This window comes from Zonotrichia leucophrys, chromosome 3 (genome assembly GCF_028769735.1).
Source record: "Zonotrichia leucophrys gambelii isolate GWCS_2022_RI chromosome 3, RI_Zleu_2.0, whole genome shotgun sequence".
Classification (NCBI taxonomy): Eukaryota; Metazoa; Chordata; class Aves; order Passeriformes; family Passerellidae; genus Zonotrichia; species Zonotrichia leucophrys.
In genome coordinates this window covers 102,306,758-102,325,314 of record NC_088172.1, presented here as the reverse complement: position 1 = coordinate 102,325,314, position 18,557 = coordinate 102,306,758, and the positions used below count along the sequence as shown (strand labels likewise).

General features: G+C 44.4%; 1 protein-coding gene across 18 annotated transcripts in view; it reads left to right on the top strand.

Annotated features, from left to right (window-relative positions):
• The first annotated feature begins 16,118 nt into the window (after nucleotides 1–16,118).
• The window catches only part of CCDC88A (coiled-coil domain containing 88A), a 74,396-nt gene continuing 71,957 nt past the window's right edge, over nucleotides 16,119–18,557 (top strand). For 9 of the 18 annotated variants that reach the window (XM_064709701.1, XM_064709713.1, XM_064709712.1 and 6 more), the window contains exons 1-3: nucleotides 16,122–16,224; nucleotides 16,770–17,151; nucleotides 17,273–17,373. In XM_064709701.1, coding sequence (XP_064565771.1) covers nucleotides 17,089–17,151; nucleotides 17,273–17,373 — 164 coding nt within the window. In that variant the 5' untranslated portion in view covers nucleotides 16,122–16,224; nucleotides 16,770–17,088. Of the gene's footprint in view, nucleotides 16,225–16,769; nucleotides 17,152–17,272; nucleotides 17,374–18,557 lie in introns of all 18 variants that reach the window. The other 9 variants (XM_064709714.1, XM_064709708.1, XM_064709711.1 and 6 more) reach the window with 3 other exon arrangements.

Below are 18,557 nucleotides of genomic sequence, written 5' to 3'. Positions count from 1 at the left end.
TCCATAGATGTCAGGGGAAACCCTGGAGTTGGTGGTTTTGTATTATTGTTAATAATACAAAAGATGGAGCAGGAAATGCTCCCTTGTCTGAGTCACAAAAAGCATTTATTGCTGGATTTTCTGAGCAAGTTGCTACTTCAGAGATTTAGACACATGTTTATATTTATATTTATATTTATATTTATATTTATATTTATATTTATATTTATATTTATATTTATATTTATATTTATATTTATGTGCTCACACACTGACTGGCAAATTTTGTCAGGCTTTTCCCGTCTCTGTGTTCCACTGAATTCTTTATGTCAACTCTCTTCACATCCAGTGGGTTCCACTCACAAGCACAATAATAAAAAATTTTGAAATTCCAGAATCTTGAGAATATCTGATTTCTTTTTGCTGAATGCTGGTTTTGATCTGTAGCTGAATTTATAAATTTCTTTTTCTATTTATAAATAAAGAGAGAGGCAGATGAGCTTCTTAGCTATTGGCAGATGTGGTTTTTACATCTCTTCTAATTTCTGGATAATTTTGTAGCTTTTGAGCAATTTAAAGGATACTGGCAAAAGTGTAATTATCAGATTAACAGTTAAACAGTACTATTTTTAATTACAGTAATATTTTTAATTACTCTTTTGTTTAGGCTTTAATTCTCCCATCCACCTAGTTTGTAATAGTCTTACTACTGCAACAGCTATAAATATTTTTACCTTAGTAAACTTAATGCAACTTTTCCAGTTTGTTTTTATAAATTTTAGTTTGGGAGGGATTTTTTTAATAAATCTGACCTCAAAGAGCACACTGAGCTCAAACCTCTGAAAACCTGTGGTGCAAAGGCCTTTTCTTTCAGTCCAGCAGACAGAATTAAATGGGACTTCTGTATAAAAGGCTGAAAATTAAAACACTAATCACTTTGGGCTTACTGGCAACAATTTATTGTGGAGATTTTTTGGTAAAATATGTTATACTTCAGGGACTTCCCTGCACTTTAGTCAAAGCTAAACCAGGAGAGAAATTGGTTCTGAGCAATGCAGACGCGTTGAAGAAGTGCCTGAAGTCAAGTAAGGAATTGTGAGTTATCTTCATTTTCCTGCCCTCTGGGGTATTGAGCTCCTGCAGCAACTTCTGAAGATCTTTCTATTTAGGTCATTTTCTTTCATTTTATAAAGCTGTTCTTTTCTCTTGTGACTCGAAGGTTTTACACAAATGTAAGGCTGTTTCACAGAATCCATTCTGCCTGAGAGGCCACTCCTAATATAATTATCTCATAACAAGCACAAGCTTTTCCTATAATAATGCTTCTGAGCTAAATTATCTAATCTTAAAAGCATCTTAAGTGCCCAACATCTAATGCTTTCTCTTTGGAGCTTGTGAGAAAAAGAGACACGAGAACTGCAAGAATATTATTTCTTCTCTTTTTTAGATTTTTTTTTCATTTATATACTTGCCACAAACCATGCACATTTTACCCACACATTTACCTGATTATATTTATTTTCCTGAAGCAAATTTTGTTGTTTATTTATCAACAATAGGATTCATTCCCATATACACTTTTCTTAGGGATTTTTCCCACACACATTGACTTGGTGTTTTAGTAATTGCTGCAGTGCTTTTGCCATTGTTTTTTCTGTGGTGTCTACACCTCTTGAATTCCAAAAAGCCTTGTAACAGTTTAGATTTTTCTGTCCAGTTTCAGCTGATTGTTATTGATGGAAGATGAACTGCAGCAAGGTGAAGCCTGTGGTTTGATTTGAAGCCTGTGAGCTTTGTTATTCTAATCTCTTCTGGCATGGAGTTCTGCAGCCATGAGCAGGTTAAAAAAGGAAAAAGGAAAGGCCCTGTGACCTTTCTTTGGAGGTGGAGAGTTTCACTGAACCAGGAAAGGTGGCATCTGTGGAGGATGAAATGGTATCAATAAGGATATGAGATGGTTAGAAATAATAAAATAATAAATTGCCAGATGCATGGGCATTTTATTCATTGCAGAATAAGAGTGGCAGAAAGGTCAGGGAACATGGTTGCCACAAATCCATGATAATAATAGGTTATAAAAAATATATAACCTTCAGTTGTGTATTGATTTTTGAGAAAAATATTTCTGAGCTTAGCAGACTTTCTACACAAGTCTAAAACCTTCAGCCGAGTCATGACAGCTCTGCAGAAAGACTTCTACACACAAATTCATTTCACTTTCTCTTCAGTTTTTAGCACTGTGAGAATTATGCATTTTTAATTTCTTTGTAGAGCTTCCCTTAAAAAGGACTCCTCAATATTGGGATTACTGAAGTGTTCCCTGGGGCTGTGTGGGAGTGGGACTGGAAGAGGTCTGAGGGCTGCCCAGCCCTGGAGTTTGCTTGACTGCACAGTGCAAGAGAGAATTTATTTGAGGCATGAGTTTGGTTTGAGTCATTTAGTGTTACCTCAGGGCTTGGCTTCCAAGGAGGCATTTACAGACAAAGTGCTGGTTCTGGGGGCTCTGGGGAAGAACTGGAGTTTGCTTCTCTGAGTTTTATTACCCACATGTTTCAGTTGCCCCCAAGAACTTTGGCTAATTGCATTGTATTTTTGATTATAAAGGCCAAAGAAAAACCCCAAGGAAAACAATGCACTGGAGTGCCTGACAGAAACTGTGCTTTCTACTGCTGAAACAGAAAATGAATTGGGTGTGCAAGACAGAAATACTTCCACAGAGATACAGATGGAAGTGCTTTGTACAGAGCCCCATCAGTCCCGTTCCATGGATTTCAGATGTACATGACTTGTAGCAAGTGGGACACTGGAAGAATTACACAAATGAGGTGAGCAGAGTACATCTGCTGGAGAGCAGCACTTTGTCCCGTGTGCCAGGGCTGTTCTCTGCCTCCAGGTGCAGAAGGGACTCCACACCCTCAGCTCACACTGTCACTGTGCCAGCTCACTGATGTGACAGAGCCCCGTGTCCAGGGGGACACAGGAGTGCCAGGGGGACACAGGAGTGCCAGGGTGACTGGTTCTGAGGTCTGAGCAGAGCCCAGGAATCCCAGACCCCTCACTCACCCCATTAACTCTCCTCACTGCTGCAATTGGCCTTCCAGCAACCTGCAGGTTTGGGGGGCACTGCCACACAACACTGTGGGGTTTTGCCTCCACAGCCGGCAGTGGGGAGAACAGAGCTGCTGCTGTGGCACTATTTTCATTTTCAAAGGTGCTGTCCTGGGTAACAATATTAAGATATATTCTATTCCCATCCTCAGGAGCTGCTGAAAGCAGGAGGGGCATCATTCCTTCTTTATCTCCTATTAACAGGCCCATCAGTGCCTTTCTGGATGACTCAGAGATAACTCCCTGCAGGAACCATTTCTGTTTAATGGCCATAAATGTCACCACATGGCTCACAGAATGGTAACAGCCCACTGGGAGATGTTCTGCCCAGGGGGGAGGAGCTCAGCATCCCCACCTGGATATAATCTGGGATTTGGGACAGACCAGGCAGTCTTTCCATTGGATCCCCAGAGGAATGGCTGTGTTTTCCACTGCATCCTTTTTATAGGATCCCTGCTCCAACAGAAGCACATCTGCCACTCCAGGAGGACTGCAGCCACCAATCCAACTGGACTGCTACCAGCAGGGTGTCAGGTTGTACTCTGACTTTGTCAGTGGTTTTTCTTTTGTTTTATTACAGGTATTTTGGTTTTCTTTTGCCTTTTCATAATAAATTGTATTTCTGACTTGGAGCATCTCACTGGTTTTGCTTTTAAACCAGGTTAGGTGCCATTTACTCAGGCTCATAGCAGAGGCTCTGTTTGGAACAGAGGAAGAGCTGGGGGTGTTGGACACCCAGGAGCTGCTGAGCTGTGTCTCTCTGTATAACTGGATACAGCTGCCACACCAGTAGGTGTGGCCTCAGGAAGGCATAAAACCCAGAGCTGTGAGACAGAGAGTGGAGCTTTTCACAGGGAAAAGCTTTTCCCAGCTTCATGGACAGGTTAAATGATAGCAGAAGCCAGGCTGCTCCTGTTCTTACTTGGGGTACACGCTGTAGGATTCCAGTGTGTGCATGGTTTTCATTAAGCTCTGTAACTTTTAATGCTTGATTTTTATGAAAGCACCATGAGTTATTTATTAAGTAGTTTGTATTTGTGGACTATGGGAATTTTACTGGAGTTTTAATGCTACAATTTTTTAAAAAAAAACAATTTGGCAACTGTGGGTTATTTTGTGACTGAATCATGGATTACCCCACAGTGGAGCTCAGAGCTGTGAGCTGTGCTCTCATTTCACCCTGCATGTCTTGCTCGTGCTTTTTAACCTTGAAAAACTTGCCAAGTATATCAAGTGTATGAAACTTGTCAATAGTCTTTACCAAGGTGTGAACAAGCAGGCTAGTTAGATTTTGTAGGAAATAAAGACTGGGAATGAGGTGAAATGAGTAGAACAAAAAATTGTGATTTCAAATTAGTTTGACAATGGAAGGTGGACAGCAGGAAGTTACGGCTGCACAAAGCTTTTTGCCCTGGCTTTTTCTGTCCAGTCCTAGCTCTACTTTCTGGAGAGGAGTTAAAGCCTCCTGTGCTGAAGGACTCAGAAGTCAGCCATGAACTTTAGTTTTCAATAGCCTGCAGGGAGAAAGGCTGACTGGACAGCCTTGGAGATAAACCACCGTCCCCAAAATGAAGGAGCTTTGGGGATCTCGGCAGACCAGAATTATCACTCCTTGTTTGTGAGTGGTTAGGGCTTTGGAGTTTTATTCTCTTGGGGGGTGGGGTGGTGATGATGGTGTTTTCTTAGCCGGTTGCTGGTACTGGTTCCTCAGAGCCTGTTCAGCAGGGTTTGCCCTGCTGTTTCTCTGGGAGGTTTAATGGGGCTCTGCTGGTTTGCATGTGCCTGTGGTGGGCTGGCAAGCGGGGCTCGGAGGCTCACGGGGTGAAGCTAATCCGTGCTTCTGCACTCTTGGCAGAAATCCTGGCAGGACTTTGGGCCGTGAGGGAAGTTGGATGGAGGACAAGGGTCGGGGGGAGGTTGGAAATTGCATTTAAGGCTCTGCTGGGAGCCTTAATACTGGTAATGTGTTCACTGAGATAAAGTAGGAAAAGTGCTGGTTGGAAAAGCTGACAAGAGCCCAGCCAGATCCATTTTGGAGCTGGGGATCAGAAGGCTCCTTCCTGACACTTTGCTTGGCTGGACAGGCTTAGTTTACTATTTTAGAGCAAACAACAAAGCAGCTCTGCATTGTGGTGCCAGAGCAGTAATAGAGCACTTCCTGTACTTGAAATTCAATTTTACATTCCCTGCAGAAATACACATGGTTTGCACTGAACTAAATAGGGTTTAGCATGTTTGGTATTAATATTACTGGCTCCTTGCTGTTTGTATGCATTTTTGTGCCAGAATGCTTTTATATGAGAAAAATATGTCCTGCAAGCTTTTGTAGGGATGCAACACCATACTTTGTACTTGGAAAATGCCTCCAGAAGGTCTCATGTGGTGTTGTGCATTAATCTGTAATAGGATGGAGTGATTTGACTGACCTTCACAAAGTGTTTAGCTGAGTGAACACTTTCTGTGGCAGGGTTTTCATCTGTAAATCCAGGATGCCAGAGGGAATAAGGGATGGGAAAAAGAGAAGAGCTTCCAGAGTAGCAAACTCTGAAGCAGAACCAACATGAAGGAATGAGATACGGGAGTTGTTGAGCAAAAGGTACAAGTGAATGAAGTGGGTTTTTCTGCCAGGCCTTCACTCTCCACTACAGAATACATGAGTGAGGAGCTCTGACACTAAGGGCAGGGAGCTTGGAAAGAGAAGTGACAGTTCCTGACAGGCTGTGGTGCTTGGGCTGGTTAGGAGCAGGTGGCTGGAGACACACAGGGCAAGGGTTATTTATTTTCAGGTGCACAGTGAGGGAAGTGCAAAGCTGATGGTGTACAGCCACAAGATTTCAACTGCAGGTCTGCATCTTTGGGTGTGCACAGGAGTTGAGAGCTGGCAGATCAAAGGGCTGAGAGATTTGTTATCAGGGCCCACTGCAGCACCTGCTGCTCCTCAGGGCTCAGCCATCCCTCGCACAAAGCTCCTTGAGTGCAATGCCACTCCTGGGAGCACAAAGGACATCGAGGCTCCAAGGGTGGCAGCAGAGGAGGCAGGCTGGCTGGGAGAGCACCAGGAGGGGTGCAGAGCAAAGCTCTGAGGCACGGATATCACAGGCAGTGCCAGCTCGCTGCCCCCCAAACCCCACTTTGTGACACCGTGCCAGTCTCTGCCTGCGTCCCACGGCTTCAGAGCCTTGCAATCAGCAGGAACCGAGCTCAGTACAATTAATTTGTTCCATTCCCCTATGTGGGCACACCCTGGAACAGAAGCAACTCTTTGATTTTCAAATCCGCAGTTCTCTTATGAGATTTTATACGCTACACTTTCGGAATTTCCCATATGCTGTTCCTCTTATACAGGGAAGTTTTGTTTTAACATGCTGTTGCCTTTTCTGCCCATAATGTGGCATATCATAACAAATCTTGTTTATTTCTGAAACCTTTTCTGCCTGCCATTATTTCTGAGGATTTTTCCCCATTTTCATCCTTTGATTCAAAGCCTTTTAATGTTGCTCTTTACTGCAAACCAGCAGTGTTATTTTTGGTAAGATTTGGTAGAACTTTTTTATTGCTTTGAGGAGGTGGGCATTTCAATTACGTAGTTTTAGGATTAGCCAAAATTACAGAAAGTTTGGAAGGAACCAAGGCCTCTTTGGATCCACATCAGCCTAATAAAAAATCTGTAGAAATGCCATTTCCAACTTTCTGGAGCTTTTTTTCTCCTCATTTGTAGGAAAAAGTACTAAGTTTAATTTCTAATTTTAGTCACCCTCAAGCTGTCTACTCCTATGCATACATTTATATACAAAAATCCTCACGGGGGCACTCTTGGTTTAAGCACAATGTAGTTTCATCTTGATTTTCCTTTGTAGTAGACTGACAAAAAAAAGCTTAAGGAGCTCCTAGGATGACTTTCAAGTCACAGTTAAAAATAAGCTAAAATAAATGTTACATAAGGTAAAGGAGCCTCAATTCTGTAACTCTGGTATAAATCAAATCTACTTATATAATCTCTACTGCCAGAATTTTGACTTGCACTTAAAATAGGGTCATAGTAGGAATGAAAGGTCATTATGTAGAAATTTGGGATTTAGTTGACTTACCTGTCTCATTGTTTTTCTTATTTCTTGTGCAACCATTAATTTTTTTGTATGTAAAAGAAGGGGGGAAATAAACTGTCCCTGTATGTGATGTTGTGGCTTTCCTGCTGTTACAGGTTATGATTATTCATATATTTTAATATATAACCCACAGTGACAGGGAAATCCAAGATACCTATGGGAAGAATTTATTTGGTAATTTGAGGAAGCCTCCTGCTTGTGTCCATTTCTCAAGCCCACAACAACTGAACTGATTTCTGAATTTGTATACTGTTAAGCTTCTTGACCAGCTGGAGTTCTCTTTGTTACCAATGAGCAAATTTGCTAATTAATAAGCAAAATTATTAGTTGTTCAAAGAGCAGACATATTATTGATCAAAACAATGCCATCACCAAACAGCCCAAGAAAAATTAGGGGAAAGGGAAGAAAATGACATTAAACACCTATTCTTGCTTTTTTTTTGTCTTGCTGCAAGAACATTTAGTAGGTGAAACTGGACTGAGTGAGGAATTCCTTGGAAGAAACAAGCCTTGTATTCTTCACAAGAAGGATTAGCAGTCCCTAAATGCCTGACTAATTTCTTAAACACAGTCCACGTCGCTGGTACAAAGGGAACTGCAGAGCTCCCAATACTTCACTGCTCCCTGCTTCCACTTAAGTGCATCGGGACAGAGGCAGGAAAAGAAAGAACCAGACAGGGCAGAAGAGCTGGGCTCGAGCAGTTGTGAAGCCAAGTCAGTCTGAATCATTTGCAATGCGTATTTCCACCGGGTGCGAAAGGATCAGCTCTGAGGTGTTGTAAAGAAGCCCCGCAAGCTGGAAGCGTGTCAGTGATGGTTGCAAAGGAAGTGTGGGTGAGCTGGGGAAGCGCAGGGAGCAGAGAGGGAGCACTGAGGCAGAGGAGACTCGTGGGCTGCTCGCTGTGGGCACACGAACCCCGGGCAGCGGCTCCGTGCGCTCTGCGCCCCACAGGCAGCGGCAGGAGAGCTCTCTGTGCCTCGGTAATGGTTATTATCCCTGCCGACACCCCTTTGGGGGGACTGTCACAAAACTGGCGCTCCTCGGCCGTTAATTAATTTTGTTTGTAAAATACTCCTCTGAGGGAGAGGGAATAAATGTTACCATTAAGGACTTAAATGGGCTTTCAGATGAAATGCCATAACCAGCTGCAGGTCAGCAACAAACCATTCTTTGTTAAGGTGTTTTCCTTTTGCAGAGATACAGCCTGAATAAGCTGAATAATCTCATCCTTTTAAGGCAGACTGTTAAGGTGGACTAATTCTATGATGAAAAATATTCTATAGATCATTATAGCAGGAAGAAATAAATTTCAAACTGTTCATTATTTTAGTAGAGCATTTTCTGTGTGAAAAGGGCTACAATCTTCTGCTTTGCATAGTAAATATATCTATTTTATTTTAATACTTTATCTATTTTTTGATTTGTTACTAATATTTCAAAGTAATAACCTTAAGAGGAATTAAACCTTTTCTGACCCGCACAAGAATTATCAAGCACTGAAATCAAGACTGACATATATATAAAAATCAGAATTCTAATCTGACCCGGGTTATTTTAAAAAAATCAAACAAATCATAGACTCTTTTAGGTTGAAAAAGATCTGAGTCCAACCATTCCCCCAGCCCTCCAAGGCCACCACTACAGCACATCCTCAATGCCACATCTGCATGGCTTAAACCCCTCCAGGGATGGGGACTCCACCACTCCCCTGGCCACCCTGTTCCAGTAGCAATTTTAGGTAACTGCTTATTAATTTTAGCATTAAAAATGAGTGTGTTAAATTGCTTCATAATAGATTTTAAAAGGCCCAGACAACTGACATCTCAGGATAAGCCTGAAATTAGAAGGAAATTTAGTATTTTGCTGAACCATCCTTTGCCCTTTTGGCCACTGCACATTGTACCCTTAATTCAGAAGTTGTTTTACAGAATGGAATATAAAAATCAGAAAGAACTTCAATATTGTATGACCACTCTAGGGAAAAATGGAGCATTTTGTAGATACATAAAGCTGGCAAGAAGAATCCACAGAGGGAGATATTTAGGCACTGGAATGGGATAGGCAGGAAATAGCTGTTGATGACAGTGGTTTGCAAAAGCCTAAATAAAATGACCAAATGTATCACTGTGGTTTTTAGCAGAAGAAAAATTACCTGTTGTAGAAAAATGCTGCAATAAGGAATTTTAAAGGGTGGTAGATTTGGATTTTTAAATGGTACATGAGATGAACATAGGTAAGAATTCCAATTTTATGTTAATCTCCAATTAAATTCCCAATTCAGCTGGTGTCACAGTGAATGGAACCCTCTAGATTAATGCAAACAAAGGGCTCGTGCAGTTAACAGTGGTGTCTGAAAGAGGTGTGAGGGAGAAGGCTGTTCCCAGTTCTAGGTAAGCCAGGAATCCACCTTCTTTCAAGAACCTTCATCAGGAATGCTGTCTAATAAGTAATAATTATAATTTTTTTAATCCAGCATTAATTACTTTTTAATGACCTATAGTTTTTCTGTTAATTAGTTCATATATTTTAATATCCATCCTTTTAATGCTGTAAATAACTTGTGTTTTCTTGTTCTATAAGCTTGTCAAATGATTTCCCCAAAGGCAAAATAAGGATATCTTAAAAGCTTTGAATTGTTTCACCAGTGTTTCATGGGGAGAAAAGCTGTTTTCAAACATAAATAATTGGACCAATAGCCAGGGGTAAAATCAGACATGAAAATGAACAGGATGATCCTGAGGGAGGGAGCTCAGAAGAGCAGAGGCTTGGACAGAAGTGATTCTACTACAGCTGCATTCTTTGTGCTGTGCATTTTGTCATAACTAAGTCCTCTCACACAAATGGAAATGTCAAGGACAGCAATGTTCTCCACCCAGTTCATTATTTCCTGACCTTGGGAAGAGCCACCTGCAGCTGGTGAGGAATGCCTCTCTAATGAGACAGGCCAGCATCAAAGGTGGTGCAGGCTCTGGAACTGAACAACCTCTCCTGGGCTCAGAAATCTGGCTCTGGGGGCAGCCCTGCCCAAGTTCCTGGGCTCGAGTGACATCCAGACTGCAAAACCTGGGAGAAAGCAGGGAGGCACCAGCAAGAGTCCATGGAAAAGGACAGGGAGCCAATTACCTGGGACGTGGTGTTGTGTGAAGGAAAGTAATTTTAATGCCATAATAAAGCAAAACTGGGGCAAACGGAGTATTAAGAGGTAGAAAAGTCATTCCCAGGCATAAAAAACTCTTTGTGAAGCTGAATGGGGAGAGTGCTCCATGCAAAAGGAAAACACCAGAGAAGAAAACCAGCTCAACACTTCTGTACATCAGGGATCTGAGATGGCCTGGTGCTGTAGGTACAATTCCAGAGTCTTCCTTTCCCTTTCTGCAGATCCAGGGGCAGCTGTGGCTGTGACAATGAGCAGCCTGGGCTGCCCTTTGCTCCTCAGCAGAGGAAATGCAGAGTGTGCTCTGTCATTCATCTCTGTGACCCAGTTCATGAGAAAGGCTGCTCGCCCTGGCAGCATCCCCTCTGACAGAAGGCACGGCAGCCACAGCTTTTGCTCAGTCTCACCCCACTGGCCACGGCAGAAGTGAGCACCAGAGCTATTGTCCTGCTAGCTGCTGCTCAGTGCTTGCTTTTTGGGAAAAGAACAATCTATTTCCTTTGTCTGCAGCAAATAACAAGGGGGAATTCACACACAGCGTTATTAGACAGTCTTGTAGCTCACAGATGACAGCTGGAAACAGATAAATGTTTTATTGGCTAAACAGGATAAAAAGCTGAATTGTAATACTAAGTTCAAATTTTCTTTGAAAGGGAGCATTTCCCTGACACCCTTTTAAGAGTTTAAACCTATGGGAAATCTTAGGAATGGCTATTAAACCAAGTATTATCTTGATTTTTAAATTTATTTCTGATCACATCAGTTGGCCTGCCACAGTAACATTCTTCCTGCCTGTCCTGACTGAGGAGTGACAAGAAGCTGTAGGCTCCTCCCTCCTCAGGTGAATCCCAGTATTCAATGGGACACTTTCACCAAATGTTTCACCTTTTTAGTACTGTCCATGTAGTCCTTGAAGGAAAATGTGGCTATGTTAGGTAGGCATGGCTAGAAATGGTCAATGGCTGTTCTTGCAATGAACATTGTGCCTGACAGGAAATTCTGATGCATTTCACACTGGTACCCATACAGGATATTCTTTGTCTGCTGTCTCTGTGCTAATTTCTTGCTCTTTGCCACGATGTCTGGGATCTATAAAAAATCTTAAATGGACAACACCAATTTTCCCCAAGCACCTACCGTTTTTTTCTTAATTTTTCACTCAAAATACCCTCATTTTGAGGTTACTTACCATTTTCTCAGGAAGTTCCCTGAAAGTTGATGGGGAATTTTGGTCACGTCAGAGCAGGCACTGTGGCAGGGAAGAAAGCTTCAACAATTGTTGTGGAATTTTCAGTTCTTTATTAATGTTCTAGAGGGATTTCCCCTTCTTTCCACTCCTGTGGAACAAAAAGTAACTTTTAGCCTGCTGTATTTGTGGCACTTTTAGGAATTCATAGCCATACTTGAAAAGGCTCAGCCCCTCAGTGCCCTTTCTCTTTATTGTCCCATCTGGATAGGGAATAGAGTTTGATAGGGAAATGGGATTCTCTGGGAGCAAACAGGACAGGGAAAGTGGCTGTCCTTGTCATTGGTTTGCAGTTCCACTAGACACTGTCCTATTAAGCCATCCCACAATGAGAACATTCCAGTTTTGGCTGTGGTTTCATTACCCTGCTGTGGATCCCAAACATCCACACTTTTCCCTGTTTTTCCCTGTTCTGAGGTCCCAGCAGGCAAAGGCTGTTAACCCAAAGGCAGTGCTGGCTGGGAGGCAGAGCCAGCAGCGTCACCTCTTCCCTTTGCTCTGTGTGAGAGGAAGAGCAAACCACTGCATCTTGCATCAGCCAGAAAGGGAAGCTGGGTTGTCATCTACTCCCCAGAGTGTCCCCTCCCTCGGCTCGCTGCGGGCAGGGCTGACCAGAAATGATTTGACAAACCCTGGCAAGGTAAGTGGGGCTGGGCATGGGCACCCTTTCCTGCTGTCTGCAGCTTCGAGGCATCAGGTTTTTTTCTGGATGTTGTTTTTCAGTTTTTATTTTGCAATAGCAGGTACAGGAAATGATGCCACGAGCAAAAAAAAGTTCACTGAGAAGATGGAGTAACTCTGCAATTTGCAGATCTGGGATCTAGGCACAGTTCATTTATCATTTCCATGTCTTCTGTGTAGAGTCTTGGTGGTACATGGAAGATGTAGAAGGAAGGAGATGGGGGTGCTTTACCTGTACCAGAACAAACATGGCTCTTCTAACAACAAGGTCATCTCTAAGTCTGTTTGCTCAGAAGCAGTGGGTGACACCCTGTATTAAATACTGACAGTGCTGCTCCAGAAAATGAGATGGGAAAGAACAAGATTGTCCTCTATGCATTTTTTCAAATTATAAAAAGGATATTTTTTTTAGTTCTAAAATATTCCTGAATGTACATTCTTAGAATAGTTAGAATTCAGTTTTATAATAATGTTTATTCTCTGTTTCTGGGTCAGTTAACTTCAGTCCTCAACTTCTTCAACTTCTGGGATTGACCACTGTAAGTGCATCATCAAACTTTCTTTTAGGAGCCTTCCCAGGTAAGAAGTGCTAAAACAATGCAGCCAAATATATCACAAGCTACAGGTTACAGTAGTGCAGTCCTGTAGAGCTGTGACTTCTAAGTATTTCCTAGAAAAATCCTCCTGGGACTCCTGACAGCTATGCTGAAAATGAAAGCCTTCCGTATTCAGCTCAAGATCAGAGAAATAACTCGAAAGCCAAACATTTAAATTCATTCTAAGGGTTGTCTGTCAAACAGGGGCTGAGCAATCAGAGGCTGACAGCTTCCTGTCCTGGGGCGAGCTCTCACCTCGCTGGGGTGGCTGCAGTCCAGGTTCTCCTGGCTCTCACTCCAGCACAAACACCTGCCCTGGCAGCGCTTCCTCCTGCTGTGTCTGTGTGTACCTGAAAGGAGGTAAATGTTCTCACACTGGCTGGGACAAAGTGGCAGCTACTCGGAGGAAACTTTAAAAACTTCACAGGTTTTCAGGGCTCTTAGTTTTGGAGAAAAAAAAAAAAAAAAAGAAAACAAAACCCAACCCAAACCAAAACCGAAAACAAAACTCCTCTGACTGCGTCTGGATGCCTTCTCTGAAATTTTATCTTGTACTAATCTCCAGTTCAAATAGAGAACTGTAAATCATTGAGGTAAAACAGCTGACAGTACAATTCATAGCTAAAATGTAGCACTCTCTGCAGGAGCAGTGATCAACAGCACTGCTGAGCACACAGGCCAACTGCACGATGTGGATGGAAGCAAAAAACATCCAAAACCATCTAATTCAATTTTTAGAGCTAGGGAATCTCAGTATGAAATGGTTTCCGTGAGCCAGCTGCTGTTACTACTACATGGGCTATCAACATCTACTGGCTGGGCTCTAATTCCTAGAAATTGCTTGATGCCAAAGTCATTACTGCCTAATTAGAGCCCAGAAGAAACGAGGGGATGAGGCAGGGAAGGTCCATGGCACTGTGGGCACAGTCCCATGTTTACAGGCTGCTGCCAGCCCGGGGAATGCAGCGGTTGGCTGGGCAGCCTGGTACAAAAATGCTTTTGTGGCTGCCTTGAAGGGCTGGGAATTTATTGCAGTTATTTCACCCATGGATCACCAGGTTCTTATTCAGAACCAAGACTGCAGAGTTTTCCTTTGCCTTTCCTTATTTCTTTTGTTCCACAGGAGGGCTGAGTTCACTCTAGGGATCTGTGAGCATCAAAGTCATTTAACTGTGCAACATTGTCTAAATTTAAAAAAAAACCTTAGAATGCAAAAGACAGACTAATATTACAAGGTCCATAATTTATTTTTCTAATCTGTTACTTAGACATCCTGGGAAACGAGTCACGATTGGAATTGTTTTTTTTTCCCAATCTTGGACACTAGGAAAAATGTATATCTGGTATTTGGGTTAAGAAAAACCTTGTCTGTTTAGCTGTTACTTGATTTTTTTTTCAAAAGCACTTAATTTCAGTCACTTTTATTGCAATGTTTTGTAGGATTTGTTTTGTTTTTAATTAGGTGTGCAAAACTAAAGGTATTTGAAAAAATGCTGCTGCAATTTAATTTATACCTCACAGAAGAGAAGCTGGATTTAGTTTGAGATTTTGTAAAATGCTTTGCCAATGAACCACATAATGTATTAAGCAGATATATCTATGCATATTAATGCAGGAGAAAAGCACAAGCAGGAGAAGGCTCAGGGAAGGGACAATCATCAGGCCAGCACACTGCTTGTCATCCTCTGATTCCCCATGAAACCTTTCCAGAAAGTTGGATTTTACCTTAACATGGGTGTGTCTGGATTCCACCTTCTGAGGAGAAAACCTGCCCTGCTTCTGGATTCCACATCCTGAGGGAAAACCTGCTCTGCTTCTGGATTCCACTTCCTGAGGGTAAGAGTTTTTCTCCTCACAGGCACCTTTATTCTCAAAAAGGGAAATGGAAGAACATCTCAGTCGTACACTGAGTTTTTCCCTCATGGGCCCCTTTTTTCCCCAAAGGAGAATGAAAGAGCATCTTTTCGTCCCACACTTTTTCCCCTCATGGATACCTTTACTCCCTAAACGGGCAATGGAAAGTCATTTCTCTCCCACACCGAGTTTTTCCCTCACGGCTTTATTCCCCGAGAGGGGAATGGACGAGCATCTCCTTCCCACCCTCCTCCCCTCACGGGCATCTTTATTCCACATGAGGGGAATGCAAGAGGATCTTTCTCTCTCTCGTGCTGAGTTTTCCCCCTTACGGGCACCTTTATTCCCCCAGGGGGAATGGAAGAGCCTCTCCCTCCCGTGCTTTTTTCCCCACACCTTTATTCTCCTAAAGGAGATGGAGAATATCCCTCCCGTGTCAAGCTTTTTCCCCCCACGGGCACATTTATTCCCTAAGGGGGAATGGAATAGCATTTCCCTCCCTCACACGCTTTGCCCTTAGGGGTACCTTTATACCCCAAAGGGGAAAGGAAGAGCATCTCCTTCCCGCCCTTCTCCCCTCATGGGCACCTTCATCCCCCAAGACGTGACTGGAAAAGCCTCTCCCTCCCGTGCTTTTTCCTTCCCTCACGGGCACTTTTATTGCCCCGAAAGGTAATGGGAGAGCATCTCCCTCTTTCCCTCCCTGCTTCACGTGCTTTTCCCTTCACGGGCACCTTTATTCCCTAGGAGAGGAATGGAAGAGCATCTGCCTCCCTCACACGCTTTTCCCCTCACGGGTGCCCTCCCCAAAGGGAAGAGCATCTCATTCCCGCCCTTTTCCCCACACGGGCACCTTCATTGCACGGGTGATTGGAAGTACCTCTCTCTCCCTCTCTCACGTGCTTTTTCCCTTACGGGCACTTTTATTCTTCTGGGTTGAGATTTCCCCTCGCGGGCATCTTTATTCCTCAAAGGAGGAATGAAAGAGCATCTTTCCCTCCTACACTTTTTGCCCCACGGGCACCTTTATTCTCCTAAGGGAAATGGAGAGTATCCCTCCCGCACTGTTTTCCCCTCACGGGCATCTTTATCCCACAAGAAGGGAATGGAAGAGCATCTCCCTCACGGGCACCCCTATTCCCCCAAAAGGGGGATTGGAAGAGCATTATCATCCCTCAGGGGCACCTTTATTCCTTTATTCCCGGAGCGGGGAAGGGACGAGGCTCTTTCCCCCTCGCCGCACCGAGGGCTCAGCGGTGCCCGCAGCCGCATCGCGCGCGCGCGCGCCGGGCGCGAGTCCTGCAGCGGTTTGGCCGCGGCCCCGCCCCTTTCTAATCGCGCCGCCATCCCCGAGCGGCGGCGGAGGGATACCGGCTAAGAGCGGAGGGATCCGCTCCTCGGAGCCGGCGGCCGGGCAGGGAGGGCGGGAGGCAGGCAGGGAGGGAAGGAGGACGAGGACGAGGCGAGCGATGCGGCGCGGCCGCGCTGGCTGAGGCGAGGTGGCCCCGCAGTTCGGGAGGACGGGGGTTGGGGAGCGGAGCGGAGCTGGAGCCGCGGGAGCGGCGGCGGAGCAGTTGGAGAACAGCTGGGGAGGGGTCGGGGGGCGCTCCGGGAGCGGCGAGGGGAGAGCGGAGCCTGAGGGGAGCGGCCAGCGCGGGGGAAGGGCGAGGCTGCGGGGCCGGGCGGCGTGTGCCGGTCCTGCCGCTCTCTGGCGCCGTAGTTGAGTGGAAAAGGGAAGGGATAGAAAAGGGAACTGATTTAAAATAGCCCCCGATCCCTCCGGGGGCCGGTTCCCCGTCGGTGCCATTGCGGGGGGGCAGCGGGGCTCTGGTGCAGCCGCAGCTCGGGGGCTTGGCTGCGAGAGGGGCGGGGGGCGCTGCCCTCGCTGCTCCCCGAGCCCGGGCTCGGGGCTCTTTTTGTGGGGAAGGGGCAGGATGAGCTCGCGGAGTTTCGCTGGAATTTCTCCTTCCTTTCTGAGGCGCTGCCGCTGCTGAAGCAGATTTTTCCTTCCTCTCTTTTTTTTTTTTTTTTTTGTCTGATGCAGAATCCCAGTAGCTAGGCAGCCTCCCTCTTTTCTTTCCTTCCTTCCTTCCACCTCTTCGCTATGTAGGAAGGGAGAGGCATCAATGGAAAGGCTGAAATACGCGTAGATGGACTTTCGGATGCATTTTTTGTTGAAAGAGGAAGATAAATCCCGCTTGCCAGTGCACTGACTTTTGTTGGTGTTGCATCGCTTGGTAAAAATGGGGTTCACTCACTCCAGCTGAATCCTTGGAGCATTCCAGAGAGTTGCTGCAGTGAAGGACTTATCTCGATTTTCTGCATCAGAGGAGCTGCATTGATGTTAACCATTTTTTTGTAAAATGGAGAACGAGATCTTCACACCCCTTCTGGAGCAGTTCATGTCGAGCCCTCTTGTCACCTGGGTAAGCGTTCATTTTCCCCTCACACGTTCCTGGTTCGATTTGCTCATTGTTTGAGAAGAGCCTTGCGGCAGGGGAGCGAGCTGGACTCGGTGTCACGGTGCTGCTGCTGCTTCTGTTCCAGGTGAAGACGTTCGGACCGCTGGCTGGAGGAAATGGGACCAACCTGGAGGAATATGTGGCGCTGGTGGATGGAGTGTATCTGAACGAAGTCATGCTGCAAATGTGAGTGTGGGCAAGCGCTGCCTTGGGGTCATTTTACGCTGGTTTGTTTCTCTTGTATTTTTTTTGCCGCCTTATGAAAAATCCTTTCCCCCCTCTCCCCTTATTGACCTTGGTAAATTACTTTCGTTTGTGCGTGGCCCGGTCATGTGGTGGGTTAAGAGGAGACTGGGGATCGTGGCAGATCCCGGCTCCACACAGCTGAATGTCCGAGCAATGTATTTGCAGGATGTATAGTGTGATACAGGCTGAATCATCATTGTAGAACTCACTGGAAAATGGGATGACTCTAAATAGTTTCCCAGATTTCCACTGAGAGGCATAGAAAAGGTTCATCCTGCTGTAAGTCATGCTCATAAAGAAAAATTTGGAATAAATTTGCTTGGCTAATAAGGTTCTAATCCATATCTTGGTGCGCGTGATGTGCAACTTAAGGATGGCATGGAACTCACACAGGGCTGCTCACGAGCACAAGGACTGCCCTTAAACTCCTTCCCCTTCATTTTCCACACTTCCTAATTGGACTAGATAGCAGTTGAGCAGTAAAGCTGGTGCTTTAGTTGTGAGTGTAGAGTGTTTTCTGACTATAGCCTACATGGAGTTATAAACTGTTTATTGAAAACTCTGCTTGTCAGAAAAAATCCTCTACAGTGGCTCTCTGTTAATCATAATCTTGACTGGAATGTTGCCCACTACTGTCATGCTGGAGAGTAACACTTGTCAGGTGTCTAGTGATATAATCATAAAAGTGTTACTAGTGCAAAAATTTCTACATACCTTTTTTTTTTCTTTTGATATTTCGAGTCTCTGCAGAGAAATCCCTCCATTTTCTGTGTAGGTATGAAAAGCTGTGGGCTTTGGCCGGCTGGGTGCATCCATCAGTGTGTGAGCAGCTTGTGCTGGCAGCTGTTCCTCAGGAGCACTGCTCAGGGATGGGCATCCTCCTGCTCTGTTCATAGCTTTTATTCATGTTTAGTGCTTTAAAAGTTATTGCCCTTGGTGTTCAGCCTGTGTAACCAGTCTGTGTCAAAAGAGCAACACTTCACCACATTTAGGTGTGAATTCACAGCCTTTTGAAACCAGAATTTCCTTTGTCACCTATTTCTGTACAACTAAGACTCCTAAGTATTCACTTCTAATACTCACTCTAATGTTGAAAAACATGGAAAACTTGAAAAAAAAATCTG